At 42.5% G+C, this 20,241-nt stretch overlaps 1 protein-coding gene across 4 annotated transcripts in view; it reads left to right on the forward strand.

The window, feature by feature from the left end:
• The window catches only part of PDE5A (phosphodiesterase 5A), a 149,688-nt gene that overhangs the window by 100,154 nt on the left and 29,293 nt on the right, over positions 1-20,241 (forward strand). For 3 of the 4 annotated variants that reach the window (XM_043871546.1, XM_043871548.1, XM_043871547.1), the window contains exons 12-14: positions 11,096-11,242; positions 16,616-16,741; positions 18,477-18,571. In XM_043871546.1, the coding sequence (XP_043727481.1) occupies positions 11,096-11,242; positions 16,616-16,741; positions 18,477-18,571 (368 nt within the window). The remainder of the gene's footprint in view (positions 1-11,095; positions 11,243-16,615; positions 16,742-18,476; positions 18,572-20,241) is intronic. The other variant, XM_043871549.1, reaches the window with a different exon arrangement.

Here is a 20,241-nt window from a genome sequence, read left to right on the forward strand (position 1 = left end):
AAATATCTAGTAGAGCTTAGTTTTTTTAGATGAGCTTCCCAGTTTTGTCATGGAGTCAGTGCTGATTCAGTTCCAGCCCCTATAGCTTATTCTATTTTATAGCAATTTCTTTAATCACAGATGTTGTATCTAAAAGCAAACTAAGACCCTGCTGTGATGCTGAAAGTTCTGTACCAAAATAGTGAGAGAGGAAGAAACTGCCCACTCAGGCAGGATGTCCTAGGACAGAATTTATACCTCATCCTGACCTTCCCCTTTCAGTAACTTCACAGGAACCGTCTTGATCAGGCATGTCTGTGAATGCCGCAGGTACCAGCAGTAAGGGGCAAGACCAGATGCCTGATTCAAATCTCTTAATGCCGCAGGCAGTGTTAGAGGACAGAGCCAGTTCCTTATGTCAAGATGCTCATCACATTCCTTCTTTGGGACTTCTTTGGGAAAAATCTCTATGGACAATCAAATTTTGTAAGTGGAAAATTTTGAGCAGATAATGATGGAGGAGAGCTGACCCTGTGAGCCTGACAACCAGCGTCACTGAACTGCGTGTAGTGACAAGGCATCCACTAAGGCGCCTGCCTCCTCACCAAGAGCGGGACATTTTTGAAGTTTGGGTCTTTCCACTTCCTCTGCACGGTCAGTCGATGCATCATTTTTATAGATGTCTGTAACATGAATCGGGCTGTATGTCTTCCACATTGCCAGATTTAATAGATTCTGTTTGGTTCTTCCTACTTTCATTTGATAAGTGGATTAATTCCAGTGGCAGCCTTAACTCCAAAGTATGGTGGCACTGTTCTTGAGCTTCTTATGTACTAACTGGATGTTAGCCAGGTCTGTGTATTAGTCCCAATTGCAGTCATACATTTTCTCTGAAGTTTTACTTATAAGCAGGTATGGACTTTATTGGAATCTTGACACGGTCATGTGCCTTCTTTACATGGTTTTAAAAAACTTGATGCGAATTTTTCAGGGTTTTTTACAGTCTCTGCCTCTTCCATATTGCGATTTAAAGGAATCCATCTATATAATGTTAAAAGGAAGGAGAAATCATACAATGCATTGGTATAGTTACTGAAGAAAATACACTAATCTAGTCCTGCTGTGCCTTACTCCCTTCTTCATTCTCTCTAAGATTTGGTTCCACGTGCTGAGTTGGAGTATTCACTTCTTTTTGTATTAGTAATGTTTCTTTCTCATTTGTATTTGAATCTTCTTAGAGAAAGATATAGTCCAACAGCCTTATACACTAATTGTGTGGGGCTTTTTCTTTAAGAACACGTTTTCTGTGCACGTTAAACACGAGGAAGACATTAAACGTCTGTAAGGTGTAACGTGATGGCTACAGTGTGGCTTTGTTCAAAGACCTGGCCCCAGACTGCTGTGTACAGAATGCCCTGGGCTGAGAGAATGACTGGAGACTGATGCGGAGAGCTTAAAATACCTGGCTGGGCGTCTCTCCTTGCAGCTGCCAATAAACAGGCCAAGTATCTTAATTTTATTCCTGTAGATAACTTCCTTAAATAACGTATCATTGGGGAAAATCTCTTTTCCTCTTTACATTTATATTGAATAAACATCAAAGAGGAATGTAACAAAATGCCTTCATAAAACACTGAAGCTAATTGCAAGAATTTGACATTTTATGGAAGACCAAGTTCAGTAGCTGTCCTTCTTTTCAGAGTTATTATGATAAATAACTTTCTGAATAAGGAGCCTGTTGTTAACAGTTGGCTATTAGGAGTTGTTTCTCTGATTTTTGTTTTACCTCCTGATACTTGATATGTCAGACCTAAGGCAGGCGGAATGCCTTTGACTACAGTGTGACCTTTTTTGTCTAAAGATCATACAGTTGAGCATATTGTGTAGCCACATGTCTCTATTTTCTTCTGAGGTTACCAGAGACTTTGCCACAGGCTAAATATTAACCTTTTTTCATGAGCATCCACCAAAAATATGAAACTCAATAATTTTTAAGTGACCGTTACATTTACCTTACCCAAGTGTATCATTATTTTCCATGAGCATGTGCTTTATGGACTTCAAGGAGACTGTGCGTTTTTAAATGCATTCTCGCCTGTCAAGTTTCTTTCCATGGTTGTGTAGCAGGGACTCCAGGCTGTCCCCGTCCGTTGTGTGAAGACTTGCTTCATAATAAGCGATAGTTGAGTAAGAGAAGGGCCGGCATGTGCCTTGAGTAAGGCACTGATAAAGCTTAGGACTGACTGTCCCTGACTTTATAAAGATAGATGACTTTATTAGTCAGGGTTCTCCAGAGACACAGAGCCAGTAGAGATTTTGTATATACATGAGAGAGATTCTTAGGAACTGACTCGCGTGATTACAGGAGCGGAAAAGTCTGGCAGTCTGCTGTCTGCAAGCCAGAGACCCAGGAAGCCAGTGGTGTGGTCTGGTGGGGTCTGAGGGCCTGAGAACAGGGCAGGCTGATGGCTGAAATCCCGGTCCAAGAGCCTGAGAAGGTACGGGATGTCCCCACTCCTGCAGGGTGGGAGGCAGCAAAAAGGGGCGAATTCCTCCTTTTCCCAGCTTAGGCTCTGTGCAGGCCCTCCGTGGCCTGGCTGGTACCCACCCACCCTGGAGAGTAGTCTGCCCTGCTGAGGGCACTGATTCAAATGCTCGTCTCCTTAGGAACACTGTCACAGACACACCCAGAAGTGCTTAATTTGGGCACCCTGTGGCCAGTCAGAATTAACTATTCGAAATGACTTTAAAACAGTAAATGTGTACTTCAGTTCTCCATCACTGTGTTAGCAATCACTCATGCAAACTATCAGCATACTTGTGTTGTCATTACTTAAAAATCTGTATATTTCAATTATTAATGTGTCTGTCTTCTCCATCAGACTGCTAGTCCTTGAGTCATATTTTAATAATAATAATAATAGAAATAGCTACTATTTAGTGATTGCTTAGCAGGAACCTGGTTTACATGCTTTGTTGAATGACTGATTCTGGAAAATTCAGACTTTTAGAAAGTCTGTAATCTAGCATGAAATAACACAGTTCATAATCCTTCAAAGCATTCAATAAGATTATACTTTCTTTTTTCTTAAAATGATTATGAAGCTAGAAATAATTTAATAGTTTAATAAAACCGCCTGCTAACTGGTCATAGAGCTGGTCGTGTTGAGGGGTGCTGAGATACATTTTCATTGTCAGCTTTCAGTTTCATGAATATAGCATGATGGTTAAAAATGTGAGTCCAGAGAGAGATGTCTGGGTTGAGATTCCACCTCTGTGATGCCAGGCAAATCTGTGCCTCTGTTCTTTATGCCTCAGTTTCTTCCTCTAAAAAGAGGATAATAAAGGAACTTCCTTCAGAGAGTTGTAGTGCCCAGAGTTCCTGGTGCATCTGCCCCCTCCACATACACATTATGTACCAGTTACTGTTAGTAGTGGTGATACTGGGAAGAAAATCAGTTCTAATACAGGAGAAGCAACACTGAGGCCTTCATCTTCCCTGTCATGTTCCAAGTCTTTTTGCTTAAGCTGTTCTAATTATGCACACCCAGGAAAGCTGTTGGAATATGGCAGGAACTAAAAGTGCCCACTGACCTGAGATGGTGTCTTTAAATGAGGCAGGCAGCTCCATATAAGCAATGGATCATTTCATTGTAAGGTAACTTAGAGGGTGGGAGCAGATGAGCAACAATCTGGAAGCATCCAGTGCTGCACTCCACACCACGGGGGCCCTTTGGGACAGTTTTATAGCCTCCCTGGGGTTTGGGGGGAGGTGCGTAGAAGCAGGGAGTGCATTCCTAAGTCAAGATTTATGCATGGGTAACTAGGCTTACAGGTACTGGGAATATGTTAGGGAAGGTCTTCACCATTGTTTGGAGCTAGCAGAGCATAGAGGTCACCTGGACCTAAATGATATCGATTAACTACAAAGCCCTTGATGACAGAGAAATTATTTACTACACAGTACAGTCCTGGGGAGGGCCAGTGGAAGGTCAACATGAGCCCATGATGGTGTCAGCTGTGCTAACAGGTATATAAAAGTATACGCTCATTTTCTAATTAGCCAAAGAACAACAACAGGTAGATGGAAAACTTACTGGAAGAGAAAAGCACCATGTGTTCTAAGATAAACATAAACCTTTTGTGTATGAGTTATATATAACCAATTCTCTACTTGAGGGAAGTCACCTTGAGTTGACCATTTTAAGTCACTTCCTACGAGAGCTGCTAAAAAAAAAGCAGAAAAGTTTTGGTAATTGTTTTCCCATCCTGAGTTTCCAGTGTTCTCGCCAGTGAATGAATCAAACTTTACTGCCACTTACACTGAGTTTTTAAAATTATAATGTGAAGTATTCATTGTGCAAATGAAAGAAGGAAGTCAGCTATAAATAAAAATTTTCAAAAGTAAATAAAGTGAATACTTGAACTATAAGAGAAGGCACAGTCTACTGTTTATCTGTCGTGTCTGACATAGCATGGTTCATTACCAATTTTAATGTTTGTATTATAGCTCTTACCAAATTAAATTATTGTTAAATATTATTATATATTATTAAATATTGTGTTAAAATATTAAATATTGTTTAAATATTATTAATTGATTAGGTGCTTGATCACAAATTTTTTATTTAACATTCATATTTATCTCCTGTTTTATGTGAGTATTATGTTAGGTGTTCCAAATATAACAATGAATAATCAATCTGTGCCCTCTTGGAACTTAAAGAATAGTGAGGGACTATATGTATAGCATAAGTATATAATATTATGTAATTATAATCAGGAAAAAAGGTGCTATGACTGTAAAATACAGGCACTGTAAATTTATACTATAGAGACATATTCCAGCGTGAGCAGTTTGGTATGTGTACTTGTCCACACCTTAGACATATCCCCGCATGAGCAGTTTGGTGTGTGTAGTTATCCACATATCCCGGCCTGAGCGGTTTGGTGTGTGTAGTTATCCACACCTTAGACATACCCCGGCCTGAGTGGTTTGGTGTGTGTAGTTATCCACGCCTTCTCAAATGTCTCAGTGTCATTCCTGGCGCCTCACCCACTCCTGGTCAGTGCTCTGATGTTCATGTATGAGGTGTGGCAAGTCTGATTTCATCCCACCGTAATTCAGCAACCTGCAGGATAAGATTGAGTGTGGGTTTCGGCTGCATTAGTGCTTCAACAGATAGAATGTTTTAGGAAGGCCATAAAAACTCTTTACTTTTCTGATCATGACTTGGCCTCACAGTTTATAGCCCAGAGCTTCTTCTTCCTTTCTTTAATGCTTCCACAGCAGCTGGAAGCAGCCTTCCACCACCGTATGAACGGCAGCCATCATGGGTCCTCAAGAAGGATTTCCTTCTTTATAACTGCAAGTGATGACTTCAGGGACTGTTACATGCTATTGGTTATTAATAACCACTCTCTAATGCAGCAGTTCTCACAGCTCCACACTCATCAGAATCATCTGGAAGTTTCATTATAATACAGGTGGCTGAGCTCCACTCCCAGAGTTTCTGATTGAGTAGTTCTGTGTGGTTGGTGGCTGTTCAGTCAGTAAGTCGGGTCCGACTCTTGGCGACCCCGTGGACTGTAGCCTGCAGGCTTCCCTGTCCTTCACTGTCTGTGTTCTGTGTTACAGTCCAGGAATTTGCATTTTCAGCAAGTTCCCAGACGCCACTGCAGACACTGGAACCAGACTGTGAGAGGTGCTGCTCTAATGGAAACTTGATTCTCTTCTGCCTTCAAGTCCAAGAGAGCTCTCTGACCCAAAGGCCTCACCCTGAGAACCTGTTGCCCACCGGCACTTTGCCTGAAGAGCACCATCAGGACTCGGTTGCAGATAACAGAAGCTCCTTTAGCTGTTTAAAGCAGAAAATAATTAAGTGCTTACACATAATTGGAGCGGGTGGATGGATGACCTCAGGAATTAGTCCTACAACAGAACTGTAGCTTTGGCTCAGTGTGGGAACTCCCATGGAAGCCAGAACCAGAAACCCATTACAGCATCTCCTTCCAGAGTCAGCCAGGGCGGCACGGTTTGGGAGTCAGAAAGCGTCTGCTGGAACTGCAGCCTCCACAGCTGCTGACAACCTCTGGACCACATTTCAGGAACATGAGTTCCTCCTGTGTTAGTTTGAAATCCAGGTCTCCCTCAAGTACACCTCATGGGAGAAACCAAATTCCATCTGGAACCCTAGATGAGAGGGAGTCTGGGAAATAAATGTTTGAGCTTTCTTGACTCTTCGGAAAACGAGGGCTTGCTCGGAAAAGGTGGATGTAGATATTGTGTTAATAGAGCCTTGCTAGTGTCTACCACAGACTGTTTCTCGGGTGCAGCTGAGACATACAAAAACGGGAAAGAACTAGCTATATGACGACGCGAGGGCTGTGTTCCAGGCAGAGGAGGAGAAACAAGGAGACCCAGAAGTGAGGGGGTGTTAATTAACCTTGAAAACAGATGGCCACGATACAGACACCTCCCTACCCCTACATTAAAATTTAAAAAAATAGATGGCAATTTCTGAAAGCTCAATTTTCATTTAGGGTGTTACTGCAGTAAGTACAGAGGCCTCTCCCTCCTCTGCTCTCATGGCGGAGGCTAGGATCCTGTGTGTGAGCCTTCTTGGAGGAGGAGCGGCTCCTCCCTCCTGTGTGAGGAATCAAGCCTGAAAAGCATAGTATAACCATAGCAGCTACGGTGCAGCCTCTGTCTAAATGGTTGGGGAGCTGGAGACAGAGCCTGGACCTGTACAAGAATGTCACTGGCAAGATGTAGTGTCACTCACAGGGGGGCCTTGGGTTCCAGAGTGAAAAGGCAGTAAGAAATCCTAGTTGTGTGGTCACAGAGGTAAATTAAACCTTGGCGACGATCTGATCCTGCCCCCTCATCTTACAGGTGAGAAAACAGGCAAAGCTTGAATGGCCTGTTCAGGGTGACAGTCATTGGGACATCGTGACCAGAGCCCCTGACAGCAAACATTGCTTCACTGTGTGCTTCACCTTGCTTTTAGATTTCTCTTTTTATGATCATCACCAGTTCAGCCACTCAGTCGTGTCTGACTCTTCGCGACCCACAAACCACAGCATGCCAGGCCTCCCTGTCCATCACCAACTCCCGGAATGTACCCTAACCCATGTCCATTGAGTTGGTGACGCCACCCAACCATCTCATCCTCTGTTGTCCCCTTCTCCTCCCACCTTCAATCCTTCCCAGCATCAGGGTCTTTTCAAATGAGTCAACTCTTCGCATCATTATGCCAAAATGCAAATGTGGTGGCTGATCTGGGATGTTGCTGGCTCAGGATCAGTTTATTATGTAGTTCTTTATGAGTCAGATGGTATTCACAACAACTGTTCTTTTTTTTTAATATTTATTTATTTTTGGCTGTATTGGGTCTTAGTTGTGGCATGTGAACCTTTCGTATATAGGCTCCGTAGTTGTGGTGCGCAGGCTTTAGCTTAGTCTTCTGAACAGGGATTGAACCTGAGTCCCCTGCAGTGGAAGGTGAATTTTTAGCCACTGGACCACCAGGGAAGTCCCTTTAAATAAAGTGTTTGTTCTTGGCTGGGCTGGGCCTTCCGCGTGCCGGCTCTCTCCACTGCAGTGCACGGGGCTGCTCCCGGCGGTGGTCCTCTTGTTGCGGAGTGCTGGCTTAGGCGGCTGTGGCTTGTGGAATCCTCTCCCACCAGCACCAAACCTGTGTCTTCTGCATTGGCAGACAATTCTTAACCGCTGGACCACCAGGGTCGTCCAGAACAACTGGTTTTGAGCAATGTGTCCAGTTTCACCCTTAGTGAATTCCACTTCCAGAGTTATTTGTCTTTGTTTTTAATTTTTGCAAAAATGGTGAAAAGCGATCAAGGCCTTAGAAAAAGGAGTCATAATAAAAAAGGGACTTAAAATGAATTTCCTCTAAAGAGTCATACAAGGAATAGTTTCTTTATTAATAGTTTATTACTAGTTTCTTTATTAGTTTGAGTGGCAGATGTAATTAAAGGACTCAGAAGAAAAGTGACATTATATTACTAAACTGTTTGCCAGGTTAAATATTTAATCCAAGGAGCTTTGTATATTTGTTTTACATTCAGTATTTGGTTAATTTGACACGGATTAGAATGCCCAACTCAGAAAGGCTTAACTCTATCCAAATAAAGCAGGCAAATACCTAATTGCTTTTGCTTAAGAATTCACAAGCACTGTGCTCTCACATGGGAGAATAAGCAGTATGGAAGTGTTGTTGTTCAGTCACTAAGTCTTGTCCTACTCTTTTGCAACCCCGTGGACTGTAGCCCACCGGGCTCCTCTTGTCCATGGGATTTTCCAGACAAGAATACTGGAGTGGGTTGCCATGTCCTTCTCCAGGGGACTTTCCCAATCCAGGGATCGAACCCGTGTCTCCTGCATTGCAGGCAGATTCTTAATCACTGAGCTACCAGGGAAGACCTTTGAACAGTGTTAGGTGGTATCATAGTTCCAGAAGTTTTGAACTGGGTTATTCAGTTATAATACATACACATACTTATAGCACTGTATTGCTTTACAGAATCTATAAAATGTTATTTCTGTTAAATCTTCAATATCATAAGTTGTATTATCCCCCAAAGATTTCACTTTGCAAATTCTGACAAATCAAACCATCCCTGAAAGGAAGAAGCTATGAAAACCCAGAATTGTATATATATAACCTCTCCCAGACACACCACATCTTTTCCCCTGCTTATTAGTAAGATGTAGAACATTAAATTTTATAAATGGTAAGTTAGAATGACAAGCAGTATGTTTTATTTCAAATAAAGTAGTATGTTTTATTTCAAATTCCCTGTATCCCAAGCCCTTTCAGGGCAAACAAAATTGAATTCTCTTGTGATGGTCAGAGAAGCAATTTATGAGAGCTTTAATGAGGTATGACTTTCTCATGACTTATTAGCAATCGTTCCCAAGAATCCGGAACCTCTGTATCACTGACCACAAGGTCCTGAAGGAAAATGTCTGCACATCCCCCTTAGGTCAGCTCGAAAGGCTGAGTCATGGTGTGACGAGGCTGATCAAGCAGAAGAAAAGAGTCTTCTCTGGGAGGAGAGTGGTCAGGAATTAGTGCCGTGTAACGGAGCAAGGCACCAGGCATGTAGGCTGTCCTCATCCCGTGGTGTTTAGAATATCCTTTGTGGAAGGAGAGAGAGACAACTTCCTGCTCTAAGAATAATGATGCCCTAAGGAATGAACATCTGTTCTCTTATGCAGTGTTTAAGAGAAGCAGCTGTTATCTGCTTTGAGTTAAAGGTAGGTTTGCTCCCACCTCCACACTTCCGAGCCCCACTCCAGTGCCTGCTCCGTCTGTGATGCTGAAGGCTGCTGTAGACAACGCAGCCATTTACCCAGACGTTTGTCTTCCTCCCTTCCCCTCCTGAGCCCATGCCTTAGCCCGTGCAGTTGGCTGGACAGAGGGCGTATTTTCTCGTGAAATTTGGGCTCGGGGAAAGAGACTTAGTTTGGAGTATGAAGAGGGCGACATTCTTTTAAAGTTGAAACACGTCTGGTATGCGTAAGTAGAAGGTGCCAGTCAAGATGGCACAGCAAATGTGCACGTGCCCGCAGCTTGGCAGTGGAAAGCTCTAGGTTGCTCCATAAGGTTTTATAACTCTGTGTGTGACCTTTTCACTTCACAAAAAGATGGAGTGAGAGCAAAGAAGTCACATGGCAGATACTCAGAGGAAACTTCATGGGGTTAGAGAAGAGCAAGGAAAAAACATCAGCAGGAACCTGGCTGAGATTTCTGTATTTTCTCCCCTCTGCCCCACACCAAGTTAAAGCCTCTTTTTATCAGATGAATTTCAGCCAGATGTGGCTAAGGCCGCTAAAGTGCTGGCAGAGTAAATAGTCAAGAGGGTTGAGGAGTGAGGTTCTTGTAAGTTTTCATGCTGGTGGGGGCCTGGCAGAGAATCTGGGAGTGAAACCTGCTTAGTCTGAGGGGGCCAAAGGGTGTGGGGTGGGGGTGTGGGGGAGGAGAGCTGGCTGTGGCTTCATGGGAATTGAAGTTCAGCGTGGCCTGATTTTTCAGGAAAGACCAGAAATACTGCTTTGTTGTTAAAATCTCCCAATTTTTAAATAGTATAACAAACAATGGTGATTTTTAAAAATATCCAGTACCAGACAAAACAGATTGGAATGAATGCATCTGCTAGTTTTCCAACTCAAAACTGATGGACTTCACCTTTCTAGGAGGATTTGGGACCTTAAAACCAGACCTTATAACTTGTAACTCAAATTAAGTGAAGAGAATGAGATTTTTTCCCCCCTCCCATTCATTTAATAAGTATTCATATTAACAAATATCAGAACTATATCCATCAGTGGACACAATGGATACAAAGATGTGTAAGATTCAGCCCCACCTGTCAGTCCAGTGTGGTTTGGAGCAGATAAACAGGAAAGTACATTGAAGTGAATTTTGTGTGATTAAACAGGTATTCCCACAGTGGGCTTGGCTCTGAAGGGCATTTATTAATAACTGTAATTTGGATGGGGACCGTGTCTTAAAGAAGTTAAAGAAAGTAGGAGAAGCAGGAGGTAAAAGGAACATTGATTTTTTAAAAAGAGCAAGGTGTGTATTTGAAGAAATTGCAAGTGTTTACTACCACTAGATGATTAAAAATCAAACCAAGGATGGAGCTAGAGTATCCAGTTCATAAGGCTGTCTTGAGAATTAAACATAAAATGCCTAGAATGTCATCATTACCCTGCTCACTACTTACTCTCAGTCCGTAGTACTGGGACGGGTCCAGAATAAGTACTCAGTACATTTCTGTTGCGTGAATCGACACTGAGGAATATAAAGCGGTCGGGTCACTGGACTCCTTAGCTCTGCCTGGTGTTCCAGGTACAGTTACCCGCTCTCCACCTGGCCTCACTTGGAAACATATCACTTACCCACACAGGGCTCAGTTTAAAAAAAAAAAAAAAGGAATAACTTGTATAGTAAAATATTTCTAGTGTATGACGTTAAAAGAAAAAATTAAGTCCAACGTGCCATTTCCGAAAGCAAAGCAAGAAAACGCGGTCGTTTGTGCTGCTCTGACTAACAGCCTCACCTCGTCGCTTCCCCTTGCTTTTCCCAAGGCTGCTGTGGTGCCGTCTGCCCAGACCCTTAAAATCACCGACTTCGGCTTCAGCGACTTCGAGCTGTCCGACCTGGACACAGCACTGTGCACAATCCGGATGTTCACGGACCTCAACCTCGTGCAGAGCTTCCAGATGAAACATGAGGTGGGGCCGCAGCGGCGTGCTCTGGAAATGGGGTGTGTGTGTAAGAGGGTTAGTTTCGGGCGCTAGCATGGAATGAAGTTTCAGTATGAAATGAAGATGAACGAAGTATGAATGAAGATTCATGTACTATCACCAGCACAGACCCAGGATGCTTGAAGGGAAACCACCCACCCCTGGGAGGACATGTGCTGCGTCCCCCACCGCCTCGAGCAGCAGGTTGCAGAACAGGGCAGGGCGTCCCCGGCCGAGAGCACGGTGACGGCGGGGCGGGCGGGAGCGCTGCGCGGGGTGACGGTGCCGGGAGAGCAGCTGGAGGGGAGGGAGAGAAGCCGGCCGCCTGGGTCCTCGTTCGCTGCTTAGAGGAGTTTGGATTTTATGCTGAAAACAATGGCGAGTCACTGAGGAATCTTGAGCAGGGAAGTAATATGATCTAGTTGCAGAGGTTATGACCACACAGTAGAAAGAGGGACCCACACAGAGTGAACGCCTTTGGAAAGGAGGGAGCCGAGGGGCTGGTGTGAAGCCAAGCTCTTGGTTCAAACAGGGTCACACATGTGGAGTGAAGAAGACTGGTTTTAACTCCAGCCAATTACCTTACTTGCCTCTCAAAAACAGCAAGACTGAGATCAGTCCCTTCTCATACCAGTTGAGGGGATATCAGGGAATTCTAGTTTGTTTCATAATGCCTGTGTTATTGTATCAAATAATAAGGGAGAACAGAAAGGCCTATATGAAAAAGAAATTCAGTAATTTGCCTTTAAAGCCGTCTTTTTTTTTTTTTTTTTTTCCCAGTCAGTTGAATGTCTAGTCTCCTCGTACGGATTTCCTATATGGATATGTAAATACCTTGAAGGCCTCCACTATCCAGCACTCCATTAATTCATAAAATGAAAATTTATTAACAATAAACCGTGTGCCCAGCACTGTGCTAGGGACGCACTTTAGTGATGAGTTGTCCCTGATCTCAGAGCCTTACTGAGGTCTGAGAACTGAGCTCTAACATAGTTAAGGTTAATACAGTGTCATTTCTGGTATTACTGGAGGCCCAAATCTGGTTCTTCCTTCAATTTAACCAAAGTTTGTATTGTTCTTGGGTGAAAATAGAATCTGTACACTCTAGTAATCCTTCACTTCTACTAGAGTGTGTTGATTAAGGGATATCATATCATTTAATTATTTCAAGAACCTCTCAAGAAAGATTCTTTGGTTATTATTGTCCCTGTTTTACAAATGAAGAAACTGACATAGTGTGAAAGTGAAGTAGCTCAGTCGTGTCCCGACTCTTTGCGACCCCATGGACTGTACAGCCTACCAGGCTCCTCCATCTGTGGAATTTTCCACACAAGAGTATTGGAGTGGGTTGCCATTTCCTTCGCCAAGAGATCTTCCCGACCCAGGGATCAAACCTGGGTCTCCCGCCTTGCAGGCAGATAGACGCTTTACCGTCTGAGCCCCCAGGGAAGCTCCAGACATAGCATGATGGAGTAGAAGATTCTTGGATTTGAGTCATAGCTCTACTGGTGATTAGCTCTCATTTCTTTGGGCAGTTAATTGCTCACATTTTCAAGTTTTGTAATCTGTTAATTGGAAATAATGGTATGACTTTCCCTATGGGGGGTCTTATGAGAATTATACATGCATCTGTGTGATTGTCTGTTTGTATGTGTGCACACTTGTATATTTTGCTTAATACAAAAGTATTAAGTAGAAAGTTAATCCCTTCAAGTCAAATTTGACCATGGTTATATTACCCATGGTCAGATTTCTCTGTTGTAAGTGACAGGGCTCATGTATTAAAGCCTTTATTAATGGAATGAAGATCTCATTTAGAGCCAGAAGATCTAAATGTGAGTCTCAGTTCTGCTGCTTGCTAGTTATGGGACTTACATAAGTCTAGATAGCAACTCAGGTCCCTTTCCATTCCTGCGATCTCCCATACTTTGCACTGGTAATGGCTCTGTTGAAAGGGCCTGGCCAGAACAGGAGTATGATCCTTGTACCTACTTATGAAATTATTACATAAATTGATTTATTTCTTAAAAACATAAGCTCTAAACAAAATTCTTTAAAGCAATTATCCTTCAATTAAAAGTAAACTTTAAAAAATAAGCTTTTAGATAGCATTTGAGTGTTAGATAAGAAGGTAGTCCTTGGAATTTCTCTCACATTGTTTTATTTTTACCTTTTGCTGAGTGTTTGTCCATTAGGCAGGTGTTTCTCGGTGTCTCATTCATCTCCTCTGCTTTTCCATTTGAGTAACCACTGTTCTGATTCTGGCCAGTGTCAGCTTGAACGTCTCTATTACTCTGATGGACCTTCCTGCCTTGGTGACTCATCCGTTTTATTTCAGATATTATTGCCACTATACATTTCAGATATAATTTTAGGATGGTAATTAAAATGTTGCTGCTAGAAAAGATGTGAGCATCATAAAGTGCCCTGACAAAGAATCCTTCCTACTGAAAGATATGGCAAATCTTGTCCCTGTTGGCTTCCAGACCTTTTCTCTCCTGTAACTCTCATGGATCTCTGAAACAGATTCTGTTGCTTTCCTCTACCAATCTGCTGTGCTATGCCTGTTTTCCTTTGCCTTCTGTCTTTGACAAGTTATTCCTCCCACGAATGGACAGGATGGTCCACTCCCCAAGTCCACTCCACTTTGTGCCACAGCATACTTTTTCCTTGAAGCATGACACAGAAGTCTCTATTCCTGGGAAAACTCTAGGACTGACTTCATGCCACTTGGAATCCTGTTGACAGTTTATAAATTCGTGTTCTCATTTTTATGTGAATTTATTTCCTTTATATGTGTGCTTTTGTTAGTTTTGCTACTGGTTGAAACTCTTGAAGGCAGGAGCCGAACTGTGTTTTCTTTCTTTGCTTTCTCCCACAGAATCTTAAGTATGTTGCTCAGGACTTAGGAAGCCTTTGTCATTGTTGGAGACTGATTCACTGTATTGAGTATGCTCCCTAGGGTCTTCAAACTGCTCACAGCTGTTCATAAGTCCTCTACGAAAGGCTGTATTACAAGTTTGAACATTCCAGGCATATCCACCAACCATTTAACAGATCTGACCATAATTTTCCTAAATGCTGTTAAGAACATTCTGATAACAGAATACAAAACTGTACTTGAATCTAGTTACTAAAATTAGATACAATGGGGTGGTCATTGGGTTACTCAGTTCAATAGGCCCATCTCAGTAGAAGCAGAATCAGGAGTTCCCTGGTGGCCCAATGGTTAGGTCCACTTAGGATGACCAGGTTCAACCCGTGGTCAGGAAACTAAGATCTCACAAGCTGTGCAGCATGGCCCTCAAAAAGAAGAAGAATAGAGTAGTCCATTAGGAATTAGGTGTCATAATTATTTTGTCCATTATTTCCCATTATATGCTATACATGCCTATATAATTATGCCTACAGATTTTATGATTAGTAGAGAGATATGCAATGGCACCCCACTCCAGTACTCTTGCCTGGAAAATCCCATGGACGGAGGAGCCTGGTGGGCTGCAGTCTATGGGGTCGCGAAGAGTCGGACACAACTGAGCGACTTCACTGTCACTTTTCACTTTCATGCATTGGAGAAGGAAATGGCAACCTACTCCAGTGTTCTTGCCTGGAGAATCCCAGGAACAGGAGTCTGGTGGGCTGTTGTCTATGGGGTCACACAGAGTCGGACACGACTGATGCAACTTAGCAGCAGCAACAGCAGAGAGATAGTCCCATAGGTTAAATATCTGGGCTTTCCTGCTTATTTTCCTTGATTCTGTGATTAATTGCCAGTAATTTTCTACAACGGGAGTTCCCAGGTGGCTCAGTGATAAAAAATCTGTCTGCAAGTCAGGAGACATGGGTTTGATCCCTGGGTCGGGAAGATCCCCTGGAGAAGGAAATAGCAACCCATTCATTCCAGTATTCTGCCTGGGAAATCCTATGGACAGAGGAGCTTGGAGGGCTACAGTCCAGGGGATCGCAAAAGAATCAGACACAACTTAGCAACTAGATAGTTTTCTACAAGACTTCACTGTATACTTTCTAAACATATCAAAAGAAAGTTAATAATTCTTTCTTAAAATTCTCCTAATAAGATGAATCTATTATCTTCAGGGTCAACTTTATTCAGAAATGGTCATGCTATAGTGTATTTCAGGTCAGCACATGTCAGTCTTAGCCTTCAAAACTCCTCTGGGAAATATGGTTGCTCAGGGGTGGGTAAGAGAGCTTGGGTTCCTTTTGTCAGAATTCTCTGTGAACTGCGTCACAGAACAGGAAGAGAGAGACCTGAGAAGAAAAGGGAGGGTGTGAAAGCATTGATTTTTCTGCCAAATCCTCTATAAGCAATTTTGTACCAACAAAGAAGAAACCTTGTTTTTTGGCCTACTTTTGCAGCCAATCAAACTGTGTTGAATATTATTAAAGCAGGATTCTTTTCCCTGGTACTTTTTCCATTCCCCAGAGCAATGGCTTTTGTGTATGAAATATCCCCATAAATATACATAGGGAGAAGTACATATTTATTTTTAGAGTGCCTCCAAAGCATAGTAAATCATTCAGAATTGAAGAGAGGCAGACTCTGACGCTAACAAAAACACAAAATTATCATGCTGAGGGCCCATGAGTCCCCCGGGAATTTTGTTAAATCCACCACTTAGGAGTTGAATTAAACCCAGCTTGTGAGATTTTCTGAACAGTCTGTCCTTTTTCCCTCCATCTTTAAAAATATATAGATTAAACACACACACACACCAGGGCTTTATGTGTGTGTGTGTGTGTTTTAATTACTTCTTGGTAACCAAGCAGTAACTCTGCCTGAATATTTAAGAACCATTTAAAAGGAACAGAGACTGCCACTTGGAGTTTCAGTTTGTCCTTGGATACGTGCTGCGTGCCTTGCCCCCAGCCCGTCCCGGAGAAGCCTCAGGAACACCTCCGCAGACAGAGAATGAGGGCATGCGAGTGGAGGGTGACTGCCTGCAGGGCCCCGAGCCGAGTCCGTGCGCCTGTGACTGCCGGGCTGTCCTGACTGATTGCATGGGGACACAGTGCCCGTTATGAAGCCAGTCTGTGCCCTGCGTTTCTTAGCGCTGCCTTGCCTTTTACATCTAGTTTAGTTGGCCCCGTGGTTTGCGTGGTGGACTCTGGAATCAAACTGTTGTCAAGATCTGAATTTCGGCCCCATCCTTTACATGCACCGTGACCCTGGGCAAGCTGCCTCTCGGAATGTCAGTTTGGTCACCTGTAAAGCTACCTCAGTTGCAGTGCGTCCCGCGGAGTCCTGGGGTCAGATGCCAGTACTTTGTACAGTGCACGAAGTCAGTGTAGGATAAGCGTTAGCAGTTATTTTGACTACTTACCCTTTGTTTCCTAAAGGTCCTCTGCAGGTGGATTTTAAGTGTGAAGAAGAACTATCGGAAGAACGTCGCCTATCATAATTGGAGACATGCCTTCAATACGGCTCAGTGCATGTTTGCCGCACTAAAAGCAGGCAAAATTCAGGTACTTCTCAGAGTCGTTTATATATTTAAGACATTTTGTTGCTTTACCGCACATTCTTCCAGTTTTTTTTAATGTGCACTGGTGATGATTGAGAATAATACTTACTGCCACTTAGAAGTAAACTGTGTTGTGTGTGCTTGTGCTCAGTCATGGCCAACTCTGGCAACCCCATGTGACTGTGACCCACCAGGCTCCTCTGTGTGTGGGATTTTCCCGGCAAGAATACTGGAGTGGGTAGCCATTCCCTCCTCCAGGGGATCTTCCCAACCCAGGGAGTGAACCCTGTCTCCTGCGTCTCTTAATTCAAGAAGACTAATATGGCAAAATAATTTCTAATTTTCTTTCATATATAATATACATTGCATATTAAAAAAAATTTTTTTTTTAAATAGCTTCATGTTAAACTTAATAGTCTTTGGCCAAATAAATGCCTCCTTCAGAGGAGACTCTACAGTAGAAGGAAAAGTATCCCGTTTCTCACAGTCACAGTTAAACTGCTCCACAGCAGAACTTCTCAAAAACCACCCAGGTCCCGAACTCTGCTCCATAGATGGGCCCAGGGTTCTCGACCACATTTTCTCTGGAGCACTAATTTTATATCATTCCATGGAAAAGGTTTTGGTTTCATACATGTGACCAGAGACTTTTACAAGGAAGATCAGTGCAGAAAACATTCAAGTAATTCGTCCCTTTCCAGGTCAGATTTTTCATATCTCTGGCCTTAGATTCTAACTTCAGTGGGAATTGACTAGTTATTCTAGGTAAGTGATTCCAGGCATCCATCATATGACTGTTTTTAATTCAGAGCTTCCATGCTCTTTTTTATTTAACAAACTCCATAAAAATGTTATCCTCTGTCTTGACTTTCATTGAGTGCACATTTTAACTGGCTAGAGCTAAAAAAAAAAAAAAAAGTGATTGTTATCTTAAGAAGCCATATCAAATACCATGATTGTATTTTCCTACTCTAACATTTATAAGAAATAGGGTGCATTTATTTTGGGGTTTGAGACAGTCGTGAGGACTGTATCACTGAAGCCTGTCCCTGCTTTTTGTGAACAATAACAGAATGGTGATTTCTGTACCTGTTGTAGATATTACTATGTAGGATGTTAAGAGGTCCAACAGAACAGAGCTGAAAATAATTTCACCTGTGTTTTCTTACTAATGAAGGAGAATAGTTGAGTAGATAATACAAATGGCAGGTATTAAAAATAACCTGTATTTGGCTTTGGAATATATTGTGCAACTTTTCAAAGCCAAATTTTCATTCCTCATCTTTTTTTCCTATTGTTGGCTAGTAATCACATCTGTGCTTCTAATGAAAGAGTGAAGTATATAGCAAGTGGCAGACAGAAAAGGCCACAGAATCTAGAGGGAACTGCAGAAAGTTCCCTGCAAAAGTTCAGAGAGAAGACAGTTGTTGGAAGTTTGGATTATTCTACATGTATATAGATAATTAAGAATTAAAAACATTGACTGCACATGGGCAGATTGTTGATTATGTGAGGCATCTTAATTTTTTCTGTTGATAATAACGATCCCATTCTGAAGACAAAATATGACTGATTCAATCCCTGTAGGAAAGGATTCTAGCGTGAGTCCTCTGTGACTAGAAAGAAGCATATATGTCAAGTGCTGAGGACAAAACCACGTGCTGGGTGAAAAGAGGTAGTATAATGCACTTTACCAAATGGTTCTTTCTTTCTCTCCCCCACGGTCTTCGGTCATGTAGAACAGGCTGACGGACCTGGAGACACTCGCACTGCTGATTGCTGCCTTAAGCCATGATCTGGATCACCGCGGTGTCAATAACTCTTACATACAGCGGTAAGACATTTGCCCCAGTGGCAGAAGAGGGTGTTTCTTTTAAATTCTAGGGCTGTCTTGTTAAAAGTAGAAGCCACAGCAAATTTTAATGATACGAAATTTCAGTTGGTCAAGGTCCTGTAACATACTCTGGTTTTGTTTAAGGGAAATGGAAAAAATAGTGCAAGTCCAACGTTACATCGGGAACATCTCTGGCCTGAAGTTCGAAAAGTGTTTACGTTGAGAATCTTATTTCATTGGAGAATTACCAGGAGTTTTTCTTTAGTTTATGAACACTAGGCTTAAGAGCTTCATTGGAAAACTATTAAGACTAGTACAGAAAAGGTAGAATTTCACCCTGGAATAAAAGATAGTACTTGAAAAGTGCTTAGCTGGATCCAGAGTCCTTAGTAAGTGCCATCCGTGAAGAGGCTTTTGGTCTTAGTGAAGGCAGTAGACCACGGTACTGGCCAGTCTGGGCTCTAAGGTCAGACCTGGATTCGCGTCCTCCCCCTCGCCACAGAGTCCCTGTGTGACCGAGCAGGGGCGCTCACCTCTGTGAAGTCAAGATTGCAGCATTCCTACTCATGGGGTGAACGTAAGTTTTTTAAGACATAACGCACATCATTACCAGGTAGAATGCCTGGTACATTTTTCAGTGTTAAAATCAACCTTAGCTTCAGGTGCTAGTGATAGTCCTGTCATCATCAGAAGCCTGCTTTGGGACTGATTTTGAGAGTAAGATAATAATTCTTCAGACAAGTTTCTCAGGCTCTCTTGTGGACTGTGCTTACATAACATTTGCAATGGCAAATGTGATACTAAAGGTAATCATCAGATTTATGACATCATAAATGCTATCATGACATTTTTATTTTCTTGGAGCAAATTAGTTGAAAGCATACATTTCTTGGCGAAATTTCTTATTATTGAACATTTTTTAAAGTATGCAAGTGATTCAGCTAATGCATATATCTCGCTAGGAAATTCCAGATATCTGATATCTTGAGAGAACTTCAGAAAGCTCTCTAATCACATCCCCTTTATCTAAATACAGTAAGTGGAAAACTTGATGTAGAAAGAATTGTAGCAATGTAGCAACCATGTCCTCTGCTAACCATTGATGGGAAAAGATAGCAAGCTCTGGCCTGGCTGCCGGAGGCTAGCTGTTTGCTCTCTAAAATCTAAGGTTTTGGAGAACTGGCTGTGTGATATACCCTTTGTCCTCGGTGCTGTATCACGTGACTGATCCTGAGCCTCCCCTCAGCACAGGAGCAGTTACGAGAGGGAACGGTGATGTGCAGACGTGTAGCGGAGAGTCGAGAGCGGCTGAGGGTCAGCCAGCCGGGCGGCCTTCTCTTTGCTCAGCCCTGAGCATCGTGTCATTAGGATGTGGACTGTTAGTGTATGGATGGCCATACTGCCCTGCTTCAGAGCGAAAGAAAGTACTCAGCTATTTTTTCCCTTTGTTTATTTAAAAATAATCACCCAGAAAGAACATCTGGAGAAACGTCATCTTCTCTTCAAAAAAAAAAAAAGTCCTGGGAAAAAAACTGCAGGATCTTACTTCCACATATACCGCAAAGTAGACTTGCACCAAGTAATAACAACTTTTAAAAATAAATTAAAGGAGTTTCAGGGATACTTATTTTTTCCGACATCCCTGTGGTTTGAGTAGAGGAAGCCAAGAA

This window comes from Cervus elaphus, chromosome 17 (assembly GCF_910594005.1).
Source record: "Cervus elaphus chromosome 17, mCerEla1.1, whole genome shotgun sequence".
NCBI classification, from domain to species: Eukaryota; Metazoa; Chordata; class Mammalia; order Artiodactyla; family Cervidae; genus Cervus; species Cervus elaphus.